The sequence below is a fragment of the Cyphomyrmex costatus genome, unplaced genomic scaffold (genome assembly GCF_001594065.2).
Source record: "Cyphomyrmex costatus isolate MS0001 unplaced genomic scaffold, Ccosl1.0 scaffold21, whole genome shotgun sequence".
NCBI lineage: Eukaryota > Metazoa > Arthropoda > Insecta > Hymenoptera > Formicidae > Cyphomyrmex > Cyphomyrmex costatus.
The window spans coordinates 1283505-1302798 of record NW_017276147.1 but is presented as its reverse complement, the minus strand read 5'-3'; the positions used below and the strand labels follow the sequence as shown (position 1 = coordinate 1302798).

At 30.0% G+C, this 19294-nt stretch overlaps 1 protein-coding gene across 2 annotated transcripts; it reads right to left on the bottom strand.

The window, feature by feature from the left end:
• Positions 1-1342: 1342 nt before the first annotated feature.
• Positions 1343-18385, bottom strand: Hex-A (Hexokinase A). 2 transcript variants are annotated; one of them, XM_018539328.1, is made up of 7 exons: positions 18138-18385; positions 5226-5388; positions 4029-4384; positions 3709-3808; positions 3126-3480; positions 2592-2862; positions 1343-2329 (listed from the first exon to the last, which is right to left on the bottom strand). In XM_018539328.1, the coding sequence occupies exons 1-7, from the start codon at positions 18279-18281 to the stop codon at positions 2252-2254; spliced, it is 1467 nt and encodes a 488-aa protein (XP_018394830.1). In that variant the 5' UTR covers positions 18282-18385; the 3' UTR covers positions 1343-2251. The 2 variants fall into 2 exon arrangements, with proteins under 2 accessions (XP_018394830.1, XP_018394831.1); XM_018539329.1 differs by lacking the exon at positions 18138-18385 and adding an exon at positions 8720-8846.
• Positions 18386-19294: the final 909 nt, after the last annotated feature.

Sequence of the window (19294 nt, the reverse complement as noted above, 5' to 3'; positions counted from 1 at the left end):
CGCGGTCAAAATCTTAACGTAATATTTAAGAAAAAATATCTTTGTATTTATATGTAGTTATTTTTTTGAAACGTAATTTTTTATTTCACTCTTTTGTGTAGTAATTAAATAGCAATGAAAAGAAATATCTCTTTATTTGCATGATTATTTATTCTCAACAGCAACGTGTACATAATAACATTAATAACGTTCTACGTGTAAAAAAGTCATCGCTTTGAGAGCGATGATGTACTCGCTCACTCACTCTCGCTATCACTCGCTTTCCCTCTCTCTCTCTCTCTCTCTCTCTCTCTCCCTCCCGCTTTTCTGTTTCCATAAATAATTTTCCAATGACGGCAGTAAAGAGAAATAGCTCTCTTAAAATATCGTTGTACACACATTTTACATTTGATTTCTTATCATTTATCTTTCCAAAAAAGAAAAATATTTTTCAAATATCCTCTCTAAGAACTTCTGTTCCATGTATGTAATCTTATGGATAGTGAAATAATCTTTTTGCTTGTAGTATTATTAATAATTATATTATCTATTGATTAATACAATTTTATCTTCATTAAAACCGAGGATATAAAATCAGAAATATTAAGCAAGAGAAAATCATTCGCACTTTAATTTGTATCACTTTATTAATTTTTGACTTAATTGTACTCCGGTATGAGTACTCACCGACTTAAATGCTCGCAATCGTCGCAACATGGCGACGGAAAAAAATTCGCAAAATTTGTAACGAGAATTTTGTAATTTTTAGATTTCCGAATTCCAAAATGTACACGGTGTTGTCGATAATAAGCACACTAAAAACCATTTGAAACTTCGCGAGCCTTATCATTTATCTCATTAGGCCTTATCGCAATAATGATAAGAGAGGAGATATAATCAATTAATAAAGTTGATAAAATTCTTCGAATGTTTTATCTCGCATGCAATTGTCAGGGATATGTAACAAATTAATATCATTATATATGTATATAAACACAAAATAATCAAATAAAAGCTGCTAATACGCAAGATCGAATAAATTCAATTTTTATTAAAACAAAAATAAATTTTTTTAATAATTTCCGACTTTTCGGTATTAAGGTTTTCAATTCTGTGTATCTTATTCTAAACTTTAAGATAAATCCCATTTAAATTTATTAAAAATTAATTAAAAATAATAATGTTGCGATCTGTTTTGTTCTTTTTTTCCTTGAAGTTTAAATTCCTATAAGTATTTTATCTTCAACTACTAACCATAAAAAAAATTTTTTTCTTTTTCCTTAGGTAAGAATTGTTTTTAATAAATTTAATAATAAATTGATGAAAAATTTAAAGCGGAAATAATATTTGATATTATTTGGGGACAATGTGTAATAAAATGAAAGGGTTAACTGAAGTAGTACTTGAATATCGATGAAAAACTGTTTATTCTCGAATTAATCTTTGTTCTGACAATCGCTATCATCTATTTATCCTCGATTTAATTTGTTTACACTCATCAATATTTTTATTAACAATCAACAATTGACACGGCCACTCGATATTTCTTCTTACCGGTGTACTATAATATATCCGGTAATTTTCTCATTTTATTCAAATATATTTAACTCTCTCTCACTAATTTTTCCTCGCAGAATCGCGAGATTAATCATTTACGCTAACGAGTGGATATGCGAATCACGCTAAATAGCGATCGTCGTACTGGATCGCCGCAGGAAGGATGTTCTTGGTTTTTCTGGCAAGAACATTAACTAAGTAATCACCGTCTTCTAATCCGCTAATTGTAAGTTACTGTTTTTGTGCTCTATGTACAAGAAATATTCATCGCGCAATTTTGTTTTGAATTCCGTTCATTTCTTTTAAACTGCACTCTCTTACATCTTTCTACAAATTTTTAAAACAAGGCAGGTAACACACGTGCTAATGCATGTTACTTCAAAATCTTTTTTCTTTTATCAAAAACGAACCCATAATCTAATTTTCGATACTTGATTACATCTATATGGGTCCTTTTCCTAACTGACAAACTATACAGGCTTCAAAGAAGCCTGTAGAATGATCTAAAACGGTCTTAAAAGAAGGAAGAAGACAGAGAGAGTGTAAAAAGTGCAGCTGAAACGAACAAAAGAAAAAAAGATTCCAAATTTCTTTTCCATACTCGATCGCTTTCACTCGTTCACTCGTTCACTCTAGTCAGCTCTCTCATACCGTCGTTCGATTTTATATTACACATAATTGAATTGCAGCTAACTCGCTACCGATAACCGCGTCTTCACCGCCTCTGCGACGCCACTGCAGCGACTAGAGCAGCGCCACGGCCGCTACCATCCTCCGAGAGCATCAAATCAAACTGCAACAAAGAATATTCAATGAAATCATGGAATAAACATTATTTCGTTTGTTATAATACAGCGTTGCTTCGTTGTTTTAGTCAAAAGAACTTGTTTCTTTGAATAAACGTAATTTCCATTCATCACATATTCTAGTAGCTTTTAAACAAAACTCTTAAGCTTCAATTTTACTTAATTTTTTACTTTGGAACGAATGCATTTTTTGTAAAATCAAAAATATACTCGTAATGGCTCCTTCATTTTCTACTTCATTATTCTTACCTTGTGGTTTTGAAGTTCACTGATTTTCGCCGTCATGAGATCGTGGAAGTGTGGGTGGAATCGGTATACCGATCCGTCAATGCCCACTGTGACATTATTCTCCCCTATTTTGTTTAGCAACGCCGCTATTCCCGCGCTGACCAGATGCGCAGCTCTCCTCGACACCACTGAGCATACATATCTCACATTCTCACAATCCTGATCACTCACATTCCGCATTCCTAGCTCAGCTAATACATCCCGGCAACTCGTATATCTACCTTTAGGATCGCTGAAACACGCAAATATATTTTTAATTAACTCCTAGATTTTCGATAGCTTAATCGTTAATCACATGGGACGAATAATTTTAATTCATATTTTATAATCCTTAATCATCAAATCATAAATAATGCTTTCAATTAATTTTTCTAGATAAAGCAAAGATTAGAGAGATCTCCATCACGTAACCAATTTAGCGCTTATATTATAGTAAATTTGGAAAGATCTTTAATTAACATATAATATATGCAATTAATATTAATTAATACTTACTTTTCAATCTCGGAGACGTATTTCGTGAAAAATTTGCCGCGTTTTCTAAGATCATTGGGACATTTGCCGCCAAAGAGAAGGCCAGCGTTCACCAACTTCTCAAGAACCAGTCTTGTTAATTCACCCATATACATACCCGAGATCATTTTCTCAAACAGCTGCTTATTAGGATTGATCGAATTTTCATCTATGGCACGATCAAATTCGGTTGTCACAAAATCTAGTATACCTTGTTCGCCAAATGCGCCCCATTCTGTGTTTATGAGCATATCAGATTTGCTTGGACTATAGTTGCCTGGAATCGCACATTGTACGTTTTTTGTTTTTTCGACGTAACAGGCGTTGCTTCCAGTACCTGTAATTTTGGTAATAACATTAGTGATAGAATTTATAACATATTTGCTGAGAACGTAATTTTGTTCGGTAATGTTTTTTTTTTTTTATTACAATTTAGCATTTAATTTTTCAAACTTATTCGAGTTTAAATTTATTTATTTGTATAAATTACTTGATATTTATATATTAAGGTGTAATAATCTATATTATATAAAATTTAGTTAAACAATTAATGTTATGTACGTACCGACGATTAAACCGATTCGACAGTTTCGATTTTTCCAAGCACATGACATTAAAGTGCCGGTGGTATCATTTAAGATTGCACATACGTCGATTTTAACGTCCTGTGGAAAATATAAAATAATTATATTCATATCGCTTTTTCTCCTTAAGTTTTTATAATATCTTTGTAGAACATGAATATTAACTTTCAAACATTTCATAATGATTAATAAAATAATAAACGAATTAAATTGAAAAATTTAGTATGTGTATATCTCATTATACAATACATACATATATATATATATGTATCTGAATATACCTCATTCAACTCGCACTTACTCTTCTTCTACTAATTGCGTCTTCGAGAAGGGCAACGACATCTTCACCGATTACACCGCTACAATTGAAGCCCTTGGTCCACCTCACCAGGTGGCCTTCCGTCAATCCGTGTTGGGTCAGGGGAAAACTGAAGGTGAAGCCTAATGGTAGTACCTCGTTCTGCAAGTTCAGGTCCTTTACGAACAACGCCAAACACTGAGCAATGTGATCGAACAGCTGAGTACCGGTTCCCAACATCAAACTCTGGGGTATCGCATAGATCTTGCTCTTCATATCAAAATTCTGACGGTCCAATGTGATTAGCAACACTCTAAAATTTGTACCACCCAAGTCCAACGCCAGGAAGTTGCCCTTTTCTGTAAAAAAAAAAAAAATTTAGAATTAACTGCACTTCCTTTCAAGATCTGAGCAATTTTTATTTAATTCCTTCTTATTGGCATTTGATATAACATTGTTTCTCTATAAATAGAGCGTTTCTGTTTTCCCACGTTTCGATACACATCTAAATGAATCTTAAATTAATCTTCTGTATAGATATAAATAAATTTAAACTCGAATAAGTTCGAGAACTTAAATGCTAAATCACGTAATAAAAAAAAATAACATTACCGAACAAAATTAAATTCTCATATCTTTGTATGAACTTAAGAACGACAAATAACAATAACATAAAATTTTTCACGGTTTAATGACTTAACTTTCTATATTCAATATAATCTGTTTTTTTTTTTCTTTAGTATATAATAGCCTAAAAATCTGCATCACAGATGTCAATAAATGAATCTTATACTAAAATATTATACAATTACATGCGTGCTGAATGATCTTTTACATTCGATTTTAATGTCAAGGAGCTTTCGGACAATACATACTGCATCTTATAGGTTTGTAACTTTTTGCGATTATAATTATAACGTTACAATGTTGTTGCGCAGGTTTTGTATGTAGTAAAAAAACTGCGCATAGATACTGTAACTCTATAATTACAATCGTTACAGAAAAAAATCGAGTTACAGAATAGGTCCTCTAGTTTTTTTATATATGAATGCCATATAAATACGCAACTGTTATAAAATTCTTTAATATGATCGATGTATACAATTAGATCCAATGAGGAATTAAGGCCAATCATATTAAAGAATCTTACAATTGCTAAGCTGCTTCTTGTGTTGAACGCAGCCATGCTTTTTTATTTACCTGTGCCATTCGGCAGATCTTGCACGTAGGTGGTGAAACATTTGACGATCGCATCGTCGTGAGTTTCCCTCGACAGACCCTTGTTGATCTCGTCGGTGAGCTTCTGCATGACCAGCCGGAGCTGGTCATCTGATAGAACGAGGTCCTTGCAGGCATCTCGTATCTACGGACAGAGGAACAAACGATGAGACTCGTTATCGATCCGTATGACGGTGTTATTGGGTGACCTTGAATCGTCCTTAGGCACCACGCACACCGCGCAACGCAACCGCCGAACAACGGGCCATTGCATAACGTTCTCGCTCTTACTGATGCGCATATAACATCGAGAAATTTCGAACGCGAGAGACGATCGATCCTTTCTTTATTGATTCCTGACCCCCGACGTGAGACGTCATACTGGCGAGAAATTCAACACAAACACCCACCCGAATTGTACTTCCCCTATATGAATTCTAGACTAAATTTCAAGTTGAGGTTTCCTTATTTTTCATCATACACTTATTAAACTGCGCATTAACTCTTTATTGAAATAAAAATGATTCTTTAGTTCTTGGACAGAAACAATTTTCTATGTATTTCTATACGTTAAAAAATTGTTGTCAATAATATATAATGTTATATTATAAGCCTTTGATTTTTTCAAGTCTTAATGCTCGAAGCGATAAAAAGAAAACAAACAAAACTTGATATTGAGTGGAAAGTTTTAAATGTAACGCAGCTAACGTGTGAACAAATTCTGCAAACACGAAAGAATATGCAGTTAAGCATATAAACCTTACAGCATATATTTAAAAAAAATTAATAGAAAGCTAAAGATAAAAGTAACACTTACTCAAATTTAATAATACCAATTTAATTATAGTTCAGTATATTTGACAGTTACTAAAAATAAAAAATATTTTTAATCTAATGAAAGCAGGATACTTAAAACGAGTAAAAGATATCATATTTCCCGCCAATTTGATACGTTCTTTCTCCCACCGAGAGCGTAATGAAACATCGATTTGTGACGTCACTGACACACCCGCCCGCTAACCAATAGAATCCATCATGAATGAATAATAGTAAAATATACACGCATCGTATACAAAAGTATACGTGGGTTAATGCACGTGACAGAACGTATCATAAATTTGGATTCAGTTTTTTTTTATCTTAGTTTTATAACTTGTCACACGATATGCGATGTGCGTATCATAAATTTTGAACAGAAATAAAATTTATAATTGCAATTGAAAAACTAATGTATAAATTGTTCGACAATTTGTAATAAATACGTATGAATATATATTTATAAATTTTATAATAATAAATAAATAATATAATATTATAAAATATACATTTATTATAATATTATAAAATTTGATTATATAATATAAAATCAAATACAGTCGAAGACATTATCATTATTACAAAGAATAAAGTACACCGTGTGTCTCAATGATATCCAATGGTAATGATGGCATCTGCGTTCAATGATCAGAGATTTCTCTTGATAATACTTATTTATATCCTCATTTACATTTGTAGTCTCATTCACGTAGCTAATTGCATGATTCAACTACTTTCAAAAGTTGCTCGCAAAAAACGAAGAAAATTAATGAACCACGCATTGTGAACTGCCTTGTGAATGCAAACTCGTCGGACACACACTATACTAATACGCGCAGCTATATATATTAACCCTTAAATGCATTCCATTTCTTATCTTCCTGCTTATCTAGCCTGATTTTATCATCTACTTTCCACTTCATAATATACGTATTATGTAATTAACTTATTAATTCATGTATTTATACCGCGTTGTGTGTTAATTAAAGACAAAAAGCAAATGTCAGTTAATTTTTATTTTTAGTATCACCTTTCGAGTAAGTTATCTAGTTTAATTAGATTGTTTTCCAGATTAGATTGTTTTTTATGTGTAATATCAAATTATTATTTTCATTCTTTCCATTAATAATAGAACTCCGTTTATTGCGTTTTATTACAGCGGTAGCAGCAATAGCACTAAACTCTGTCTATTTCCTTTATTATTCGCAAACGTTATAGTATAACATTCAAAACGATTCCGTTATTACGCTGTTGACATCGTCATTGTTGACACTTAGAAGAGATGTGCGTTTCTTACGCAAGATCAATTCTATCATACAGCATCCCTTTGCGCATATGTGATTGTAACTGTCATTTGACAAATTTTCATTTTCTTTTATTATTTCTTATATTTATTTTTTTACATTTTTATAATTATTTCCGCTTTTGGAGAAAATTATAAAATAATAAAATGATTGCATTATAATGTTTTAAAAAAAGAAATGGAAAATTTCAAGTTATATTCTTCTAACATTGCGCAGTTCAATTGATATTACTTAACTTTTAATTATCCCAATTAAGTTTCATTCTTGGTTTTATTTTTCTAATTATTTGATCGAAAATATTTGTTCGACTTTTTTCAAAATATTAAAAAAATATAAGAGTTTAACTTTAAAAAAGTTTTATAAAATTGGTCAACAATAAAATTATGAAATTACGATATTATCGATTATCATTCGATCTCTTATCATTTAAATTTTATTAGAACTTGTCTTTTTTTTTTAAATTTGTATTCTCTCTCTATTAAGTTTTTTTCTCTATATTATATCTTTCTTATTTTTAACCCTATATTTAAGTTTATTAATCTTATTTTTTAATCTATTCGTTTATCTTGTCTCCAATATCGCTTGTAATTTTATGAACCCCGTGCAATCAAAATTAAAATGCAAAAGGTCGATTTATTTATTAATTATACAGATATTTCTTTCATCCTGTTTCCATAAATTTTCGACCAGTAACTTTGAATATTCATTCTATTTAATATTCAAATAATTCTAATAGTTTTACGTACTTTGTTATCATACTTTTAATTACAATTTCTTGAATATAAAATCGAGAATTATTTTATTATTGATCCATCACTGTATTTCAAATTAAAAAAATTTTTTTTAAAGATTTTTTAATTTTTTGCATCCTATTATTCAAATCCAGTAACTCATTCCTCTAATGTATCTTTTGAGCGCTTACCTCCTACATTTTTGACAGTAATAATTAAAAAATTATATGGTCTTTAAATAATCATAAATATCATCTCTTCCTCTTTTTCTCTCTTTTCGCCATCTTTTAATGTTCTCTCCGACCTTGCTTTCTAACCTTGGCTCCAATTTTACAGTCAATCTTTCAAGCCTGTTTTCTCAACATCCCTAATCTTGTTTCAATACATTCCAAATGCAGACAACTCGAAGAAACGCATAATACAAATCGAATTTTAAACTAGTCTGATTTAAATATTATGGAAATTGTAGGAATATTAAATAAATACCGAGTTTTACCGAGCTTTCCTCAAACGTCTTCTAATCCAAGTGTATACGATGTCACACAACAGACATACACAGAGACACGGATACACATTTTGCCCTTTAAGCTTCTTCTAATCATTCACTGTTCGATCACTTGCTCACCTCCTGCTTGATCAAGTCACTGCATAACGTGGACGTCTTCATGGCCCTCCCAACCTCGCACTCGGTAGTGGAGCCCTCGAGCAGCTTCGTGGTTGCTGATATGAACGACTAGCGATAGGAGAAAAAACGTAAATCGAACGCGCGTCGATTTTTTTTTCCCTCTATGTTCGACCTCGTCGATGTCGGCTTAGAGGCTAGCTTAGCTCGACTAGGAAGTGGAGTTTTTGATTCCTGATAAATATATATGAATTACGAGCTGTCTCTGTGAACTTTGTATCGCGACTGGCTGGAATGACGGCGCCTGTTCGTCCGTTCCCCACAAGAGCGACTCTGGTAGAGGGAATGGAACTTGTGTTGATAGTGGGGCAAAAGGAGGCCATGGAGGAGGCAATGGTACCAGTGATGACCCGTTTTCTCATTTCCCCCTGTGATTTTACTAATAATTATTGCAAAGGACGTCTGTCTTTTTTCTATGAAAAAATTTGACGGAATGTTATTCTATTTTATTAGATCAGGTGTATAAAGATTGAATTTTAAAAGATCTAATTTTATCTAGTACCTTATAAGTATACAGATAAAATTCTTGCTTGATTGTTACCTCCTGATTTTTACTATTTTGTTATATAATATTATTCCTCTTAATTTCGGTTATCTTCAGATATGTTATTTCATTTTTATTTACATTGCCTTTAATGAGCTTTATGGAAAACAGTACGAATATATTGCAAACATGACAGTTGTGTAATTTATATGATTAATGAGGTAACCAAGTTAAACATTCACATATGCTTAAAGATCCATTCATTGATTACCATCGAAACTTTGTGCATAAATTTTTTTAAATTATAATTTTATTGAAGAAAGCTGTTATATGTAAACATTAGAATTAAAATCGAAATAAAAATACTTTTTAAATTACATTAAACTTTTAAATTGACTCAATTGAATAAATAATTCCCTTTTAACGCGTTAAAAATTTAATTTAATTAAAAAATTTATTTTAAATAAATTAGAAAATTTAATAGTAAATTTAAAATTTATAATAGATTATATGTAAAATATAAATAAATAAAAAATATTGTAAAAAAATGGTAATATTTAAAATTCTTTTTTATTTGTATTTTAAATTGTATGAAAATGTTTTGTTAAATGTCGCAAAAAGAGGGTCGCTTAGTTTCTAATGCAATGAGCCGGCACTGCGGCAAATCAGTTAGTGGTGGAAGAGTGAGTGGGGTGGCAATGGCAGCAGAGAAAGAGGGGTGACTTTCCCCTTGCATACATTCGCAGTTAAGGTGGAGGCTCGTCCTCAAGGGCAAATGGATCAAAGCTTTTCTGAAATGGGTATTTCCCGTATTATTTCCTAAATTGATTGATTAACCGACACTCAGTTACATATAATTTCGTTGATTATTTAGAGATATGATAAAGAATATATATTATATTTCCATCTTTTGAGCCGCCTTTAATCTCCAATAAATCTTTTTTACTTTATGAATGACTTTATAAATTATTCATATGGAAATTTGACAATTATATTATTAATTTTATCATTGATGTAATAGTGGCAGTGAAGTATTGTAGTTAAATTTTATGGAAGTAACTTAGTATCTAACTCAGATAGAAAAATCATTAAAATTGAATATTATTCATTCGTACAAATCGATTCAAGATTTATTTTTATAGCAATTTAGTAATTTTTATGTAAAAAAATTCAGTTTGAATCAGTCTATATGAATGAAAATAAAACATTGGATAAATTCGAGTTAATACCATCAGATGGCAGAACTATATTGATCGTAATTTTAATTAATTAATACTGAAGATTTATCGAAGTTGATTACACCATTATGATGAAATTCATCGCTCCATACGGATCTTTTAAAGGATGACGCAACGTTCCAGTGAGTTAAAACATGTGGGAGCGAAAGTCGGGTCGCGATTGGTCGACCCCGGGGGCTCGCCCGTTCAATCCCTCGCTGGTGACGTCACCAAGTCTCTCCTTTAAGAGACGAAAATATATACTGCTACCTATAGCTATTATACTATGCAAGCTATCTCATTCTTTTTACCTATTTGATTTTGTATAAATTTTTTGTTCAGCGTATGTTAATTCTCGTTAACTTAATGATTTTATTCTTTTTGTATAATCTTTCTCAATTCCGTATTTTTAACAGTAAGAAGTTTATACGTAAATGTAAACGTATATTAGATAATAAATGATGAAATTTCTTGATTGTTACCTCCTGATTTTTACTATTTTGTTATATAATATTATTCCTCTTAATTTCGGTTATCTTCAGATATGTTATTTCATTTTTATTTACATTGCCTTTAATGAGCTTTATGGAAAACAGTACGAATATATTGCAAACATGACAGTTGTGTAATTTATATGATTAATGAGGTAACCAAGTTAAACATTCACATATGCTTAAAGATCCATTCATTGATTACCATCGAAACTTTGTGCATAAATTTTTTTAAATTATAATTTTATTGAAGAAAGCTGTTATATGTAAACATTAGAATTAAAATCGAAATAAAAATACTTTTTAAATTACATTAAACTTTTAAATTGACTCAATTGAATAAATAATTCCCTTTTAACGCGTTAAAAATTTAATTTAATTAAAAAATTTATTTTAAATAAATTAGAAAATTTAATAGTAAATTTAAAATTTATAATAGATTATATGTAAAATATAAATAAATAAAAAATATTGTAAAAAAATGGTAATATTTAAAATTCTTTTTTATTTGTATTTTAAATTGTATGAAAATGTTTTGTTAAATGTCGCAAAAAGAGGGTCGCTTAGTTTCTAATGCAATGAGCCGGCACTGCGGCAAATCAGTTAGTGGTGGAAGAGTGAGTGGGGTGGCAATGGCAGCAGAGAAAGAGGGGTGACTTTCCCCTTGCATACATTCGCAGTTAAGGTGGAGGCTCGTCCTCAAGGGCAAATGGATCAAAGCTTTTCTGAAATGGGTATTTCCCGTATTATTTCCTAAATTGATTGATTAACCGACACTCAGTTACATATAATTTCGTTGATTATTTAGAGATATGATAAAGAATATATATTATATTTCCATCTTTTGAGCCGCCTTTAATCTCCAATAAATCTTTTTTACTTTATGAATGACTTTATAAATTATTCATATGGAAATTTGACAATTATATTATTAATTTTATCATTGATGTAATAGTGGCAGTGAAGTATTGTAGTTAAATTTTATGGAAGTAACTTAGTATCTAACTCAGATAGAAAAATCATTAAAATTGAATATTATTCATTCGTACAAATCGATTCAAGATTTATTTTTATAGCAATTTAGTAATTTTTATGTAAAAAAATTCAGTTTGAATCAGTCTATATGAATGAAAATAAAACATTGGATAAATTCGAGTTAATACCATCAGATGGCAGAACTATATTGATCGTAATTTTAATTAATTAATACTGAAGATTTATCGAAGTTGATTACACCATTATGATGAAATTCATCGCTCCATACGGATCTTTTAAAGGATGACGCAACGTTCCAGTGAGTTAAAACATGTGGGAGCGAAAGTCGGGTCGCGATTGGTCGACCCCGGGGGCTCGCCCGTTCAATCCCTCGCTGGTGACGTCACCAAGTCTCTCCTTTAAGAGACGAAAATATATACTGCTACCTATAGCTATTATACTATGCAAGCTATCTCATTCTTTTTACCTATTTGATTTTGTATAAATTTTTTGTTCAGCGTATGTTAATTCTCGTTAACTTAATGATTTTATTCTTTTTGTATAATCTTTCTCAATTCCGTATTTTTAACAGTAAGAAGTTTATACGTAAATGTAAACGTATATTAGATAATAAATGATGAAATTACATAATATTAATATAATAAATATTTAGCTTTATTTTGTGATTTTTTATTCAGAATTTTTTAAAATATTCTCACAATCATATTACATATCAAGAATCGTATAATTCAATCGTTAGAAATCTACAACATGTTGTAATTCACGCGTAGCATTATGTTATCTGTGATTCTGCGAAAGAGATTACTTTATACCAAGGTATTAAACCTCCTAGTGTGTCTCTTTGAATTGTCAATAAACATATAAGCTAGTCTCTGACAAGACGCGATCGATAAGATAGCGTCTACTTAATTGTCGGTTATCGATGCAATTTAATTTCGACATTTTTCGTATGCTTACCTAATTATAGAGCACACATTAAAAAAAGAATAAATATAATAAAAGTACAATGTTTTTTGGCATATAAATGTAATAAATGTGTACTTATAGGAAGAAAACTTATAATTATTTCTATAATATCGTAAAAATATAAATTGTATTCATTATTCGTCTTTTTTTTCAATTTATTTTTTTTTCAAGAATACTTTTTAATACTAACTCTCTCCATTTTATGAAATTTTATATAAATCTGTGTTTTAATAATAAATTAAGAAATAAATTTTCTCGGTACGTTATTATTTGTTAAATCATCCTATTCTGATAGTCATTTCCTTCCTGAGCTATCTCCAGTTATCTTGTGATATCTTTTCCTACTTCTTGATGACAGTTTTCATTCTAACAGGAATAATGCTCCGCATTGTGAATATGATGCGTTGTGTATATTTGCATTATCGCGGGAAAACCAACGAACCATTAGCTAGAATGAACCATTCAGATAGACGGTAAACAGTATTTTTTACGTCGCCATAATGACATTGCACCGCGAGCTATACGAATAAGATTATTTGTATATTTTGTTTCTGTTTTACCAATTATACATTACAACAGAGCGATTCTTATCCAAAAAAAATCCAGTTTTATCTACTGATATTGAATGAGATCCGGTTATTTTTAATGAACTTATGGCATCTCTGGATGTTGAGAATTCTGTCAGAGTAATTCAATCAGTTTTATCGATGACTCTGTTCAATAAACTCTAAACAACGATATAAACATATTTCCGATTATATCGTTTATCGATAGATCTCAACGGATTTTCGTGGCTTGATAAAAGCCGGAACGTCATATACGTGTAAACTTTTGTGCATAAAATTCTGTTGTTTTTCCTTCTGTATTAATTATCAACGACGATTAAAGTCCGGGTGTTTCGATAAGATTGTCTTAGGCCTCCGATATTTTGTTAAGGTTATCACTCTCTGACGATACGTTTCTCCGATTGCGCAAACATATAATGCATTCGCTTCGTAGAAGAACAATAAATGTAAAAAAATCCTCGATATATGTATATATGTACTTTTTGTGTCGCGAAAATAATATTTCTAAATTGAGCGAAGAAACTGCGGTTAACGTTCGCTGTGTCCCTTCCCCTTCTCTCGCCGATTATTTACATAGCAGAAAACGTGCTGTAAGGAATCCAGTTCTGGCATATATTTTTAAATACCTTTCTCTTTTTTTCTCTTTTTCGTCCTATCTTTGCTGGAAAAGAAAGACGCATATCTACGTACATATTTCGAGCTTATATGCATAATTTTGTACACATGCGCGTCTTTAAACTCGAGAGGTGTTCAATTTTTTATGTATTGTTTCAAAAATTGTAAGAATTTCATTCAAAAACTCCGATATTTTCTTCTAAAAGTTAACAAAATTTTTTCTCACGTGTTTTTACATTGCGTATCTTATTTTAAAATCATAAAGAGAATATTGTGTATGTGTGTGTACGAGAATTTCCTAATTTTTTCACATTTTTCCGAATTCATTGTTAATTTGAAAAATTGCAAATTTTTCACGAAAAATAAAACAAAAAGTTCTTGCACAAAAATTATCGCTTTAACACGCAATACCTGGTTATCGCGAAACATTTGTGCGAATGTGTATTGTAAAACTTTTGCAACATTTTATATGCAACGACCTAGTACTTTAGATAACAGTTTAGCAGTTTAGCCTTGTAGTTGAATGCGTCGTATTTAATGCGACAAGAATAGGTTTTATAATTGTATATAATCGAAGTGAAGACAGATAGAATTTAGTTTAAAACGTTTCGAACGTCGCATAAAACAAGATCGTCGCGGCGATGTTACATAATATGTATGTACGTTGTTGTTACAATCATTACTTCTATGTACGGTGCACAGTAATATAATACAATACGTGACATACGGCGACCAATCATCGATGCAGCTAATAGCAACGTCAAACTGAAGCATCTTGATTAACTACATAAACGCATGGTTTAATTTTTTAGACAATTTTTTTTCCGTTCGCAATTGAAAAAAGAAAGCAGAAAAAATGGTGAAAATGCGTGTTATGTGAAAGATCTTAAAGATTTCTAATCAGTTAGAACAAAACATTGAAAATATAAGATTACTAATTTACAATTTCTTCATCGATGTAATAGAATGCTTAAATAAATTTGATTTTTCAATTATTCCAACTTAAAAAGGGTTTATTTTTAATAATAAACAGTTGAGAGAGGAAAAAACAGATAGTAGAAGAAATAAGTAGTAGAAAGAAAAAAGTATCCTTAATCCTTAAAAGATCGCCTCAAGGAAAGAAAAAAAGCTAAAATGAAGAAGAAAAAACACGAATAGAGAGCGAAGAAATATAATATAAAAAATTATTCGGTAAAAAGAATTTTAAGTCATATATTGAGGAAAATGTATTCGAAAAGCGCTGATGAGTGATCCAAGGATCGAATTGATTGATAACTAATTAACGATTCATTTTTGATAATAAATAATTTATAATTTTTAATAAATAATTCATCATTTATTTTTCTAAAATTTTTTTTATACGTACGCGCGCGTAAGACAATTAAAATATATAAATAATAAAAACACAAATTAGAGTAAAAGATGCTACATTACACCTACGATTTATGTAAGAAGAAAAAAGTAGAGAGATTATTTAATCCAGCGTGAGTGAGGTCGGGTATCTCATATCTAGACATTTTTAAATATTTTTGTTATTGTGTTTCGTGGAACTCTCTCCGCTCTTAGTAGCTGGAGAGAAGAAAGGATGCGGAGAGAAAGTAATATAATATATAATAACGAATCATTATGTAGTATTATTATATAGTATAAGCAAAATCTTTGAATAAATATATGATGGATATAAGATACCCACCTCATTCACGCCGAGTTAAGAAAAATTTTTTAATTTTTGGAAACGTTTCCGAAAACTAAGACTTACTGAGACGTGGAGAGAGAAAAATGCAATAATGTTACAATGTGACAAACCGAGAATTCTTTTTCACTCTAAGATCCTCTTTGATGAACGGAGTGAGATAACATTCATAACGTTATTAATATGCAACGTTGATGACGTCACACTGTACGTCAAACGCGCGCTATTATTATTTAGCAACGTATTAACTACTTCATCAATAACGTATTCCGATTAAAAGTTTCGCGTTGCATTAAATATTACGTAAACAATACAAAACATATTCCGCATTCATTAATCTCAATGATATGCATTTATCAAACGCGTTCGGCGACAAAAATAGGAGGTAACGAAAAATAGCTTGCTCGCACAGTCCCTCTTTTGCTAACAGCGTAAATTTTTTCCTAATGAGTCACTGTCATATATCGTTCTTTGAAAAACAAGAATTTAGATATCTTTAATCTTAATTAGGGTTTGAAACTTCGTCATTGGGTCGTTGTGTTGAAATATTTTTTTTCAAAGTATAATATATATGTAGGACCGATTTTAAAGACGGATTCAGTACATTTTAAAATATCGATTCTCATTCTTTGTGTAGATCACTACTATTTAAATAATAATTTAAGGAAAAAATTAAAATTTTTTCTTAGAAAAAATTAAAATTGTGTTAAATTAAATTAATTCATTAGCTTATATTATCACACAAAATAAGAAGACTTAATTTCTACTTTTTTACGTTAATATGACTCTCTTCTAAATGAAAAAATTATTAAGAGAAAACGAGCTGTTCTTGTCACATCGTAAAAATATAATTTTGTGAAAATGTGAATCTTTCTTGATTTGTTACGATTCTATAAAAATTTGTAAATATTTTTTTATGACAAATGAAGATATATATTTTGGAGAAAGGTAATATTATTATCTTTAAAATATATATATTTGTTATCTTAATATATTTTGTATTACTCTTTCGCAATTATTTCTCTCTTTCAATATGTCTCTTTATGTCTCTCTTTCTCTATATTTAGTTTTGTACTTTCTGATTCTATTATTAATTAAATTGTTTGATTATATTAATTCTACATAAACTAATTTAGTATAATATAAAGATTGGATTGCCTGTTTAGACACTTCTGGGGTGCACATTTCCATTTCATTGCTCTTGCAACAAGGCCTTCGAATAAACACCGTAACTGGCTGGAATCATTGTGCCAAGATTGTGCTAGCTGGTTGATATAATTTCTTACGTAAGCAAATATATTTGATAAAAAATTTTTAATTATTGACAATTATGAAATTTTAAATTATTTTCGGTTATAGTTACATATTTTTTTGCGAAATCGTAAAATTTCAATTTATTTTTAATATATTTTATTTTATATTTTGTATTACATATTTTAAAAAAAATCATAACCTGCCTAACATTATGTTTGTTGATCATATGAAAATTACCAAATTTGCGCCGGGCACATATCCTTGTTCCATAAGTAAACAGAAACAAATATGTTGTTTAAAAATATAAATAATTTTTGAGAAGGTGTTAGAAACGAAATATATTTTATGATGACATATGTATTGTGATATCGTAATGACATGCGTTGAGGTTATTTTCAAACTAAACATACTACTCTCGAAAATCAATAATCAAAACAAAAAGAGAAATCTATTAAACCATATTTCTCTTTTTGTATGTAAATAAAAGGTTATTTTACTGTATTTTTCATTAAAATCTTCTTAAAATATGTATTTTCAAAATTTTCAATAGTTTTATGAAAGTATCGTAAAAAAACATGAGCAAAATAGCTCCTCTTAAAATCTTAAAAGAATTTTTCAAATTAATATTTTTCTTTTAAAAAATTAACATTGTATTATATATAATACAAAGATAATATATATATAAATTGGATACGATTACTGAAATAAAAATGCTCTGTAATGTTTTTCCTAAGATCTTATATAATGAAATTACAATAAAATTATCAACACGAATTATTTTTTAAATTAAATTTGTAATGAAGTCTCATTAGAAAAAAAAACAAATACACAAAAAAACAGGAAACAAATTACAACTAATAAGAGGCACCAAATGCACTTTTATAACGCATCACTAACAATACAATTATTCTCCTCTTTTAATTATTATGATAATTAAATTCACAGTAATAGGAAATTCATAATTGTGCGAAGAAAATTAAAATCCAATTAATATTCGAGGAATATTGGAATAATGACATCTGAATCATGATGTGTTTTTATCATGGAAAATCTTATACAAAAAGAAACATGTAAATTACCTCATCTGTCGGATTTAAATACATTTCCGGATCCCGATAAGACGTTTCAGAATCTCTTCTCGAATATCTCCGTATATCTAATGTTTCTTTCTTGCTGTAACACCTGCATATTCTGCTGAACAACGACCTGTTTTTCGTCTTCATTTTGTCAGCTCACCTTGATACCTTTTCTGACCTTGACCTTGATCCTGATCTTTCTCTTACACTTTCCTAGTATAATGATAATTCCGGAACTGATCCTTGCACACGATTGCTGCGCGATTATTGACTGTCCAAGAACGATATCAAGAGACATCTGACCCTGAATAAATACTTGGCGAAATAATTTTATCCGGCACGTTATTAGCGCCATCTGAAGGTGTTCGTCTTTCGAAATATAATGCGCATGAGAATTGAAAATCAATGAACGTGCCAGCCGAAATCATTCCTATCACCAGATTTTAAGAGTTTATAATTTCGTGCGAAAGAAAGAAAAACGAAACGTAATATCGTATTATAAGCCTGTTCTACAATAGGGTCGCAAGTCGTAAACCGTAAGAAATTGGCCAATCATAATTGAATGTGAAAAAAATAATTGACTATTATTGGTTAATTTTTTACGACTTATGGCTTACGATCTTATTGTAGAACAGGCTTTAGAACTAATAGATGAAAAAAATAGTACTTTAAGTGAATTGAAAAAAGAAAAGATGAAAGATTGGAAAATCATATTATGCCCCTTCCTCAAATTCTGAAACTTAAAAGTAGATTTCTCAAAAAGCAGTGATTTCCCATATTTTATTATTGAAATTATGATCTCTTCTGAAGAAGCAGAAAGATGCCGAATAAATTACATCAAATGTGATATTAGATGCTAGCAATTTTACACGAAACATCTATATTTGGTAACTAATTATTGAAAAAACTTTGATAGTTCTCTAAATATCTGATCTTCAAAATGTACCTCTCGGGACAAAAAATTCAAACACCCCGCCATTTTACTTTCTACTGGGTCATTCTACATCTACGAGCAGGCATTGTTTTGTCGTAATTTCCTGGTACGAAATTCAAATGTATTGCAAAATTTCGCATTATTTTAAGAAAAAAATATACTTTTTCACTTAACATTCAAAATATTAAAGATATTGGAAAGATTCTCGAGAGAGATGTTCCTATTT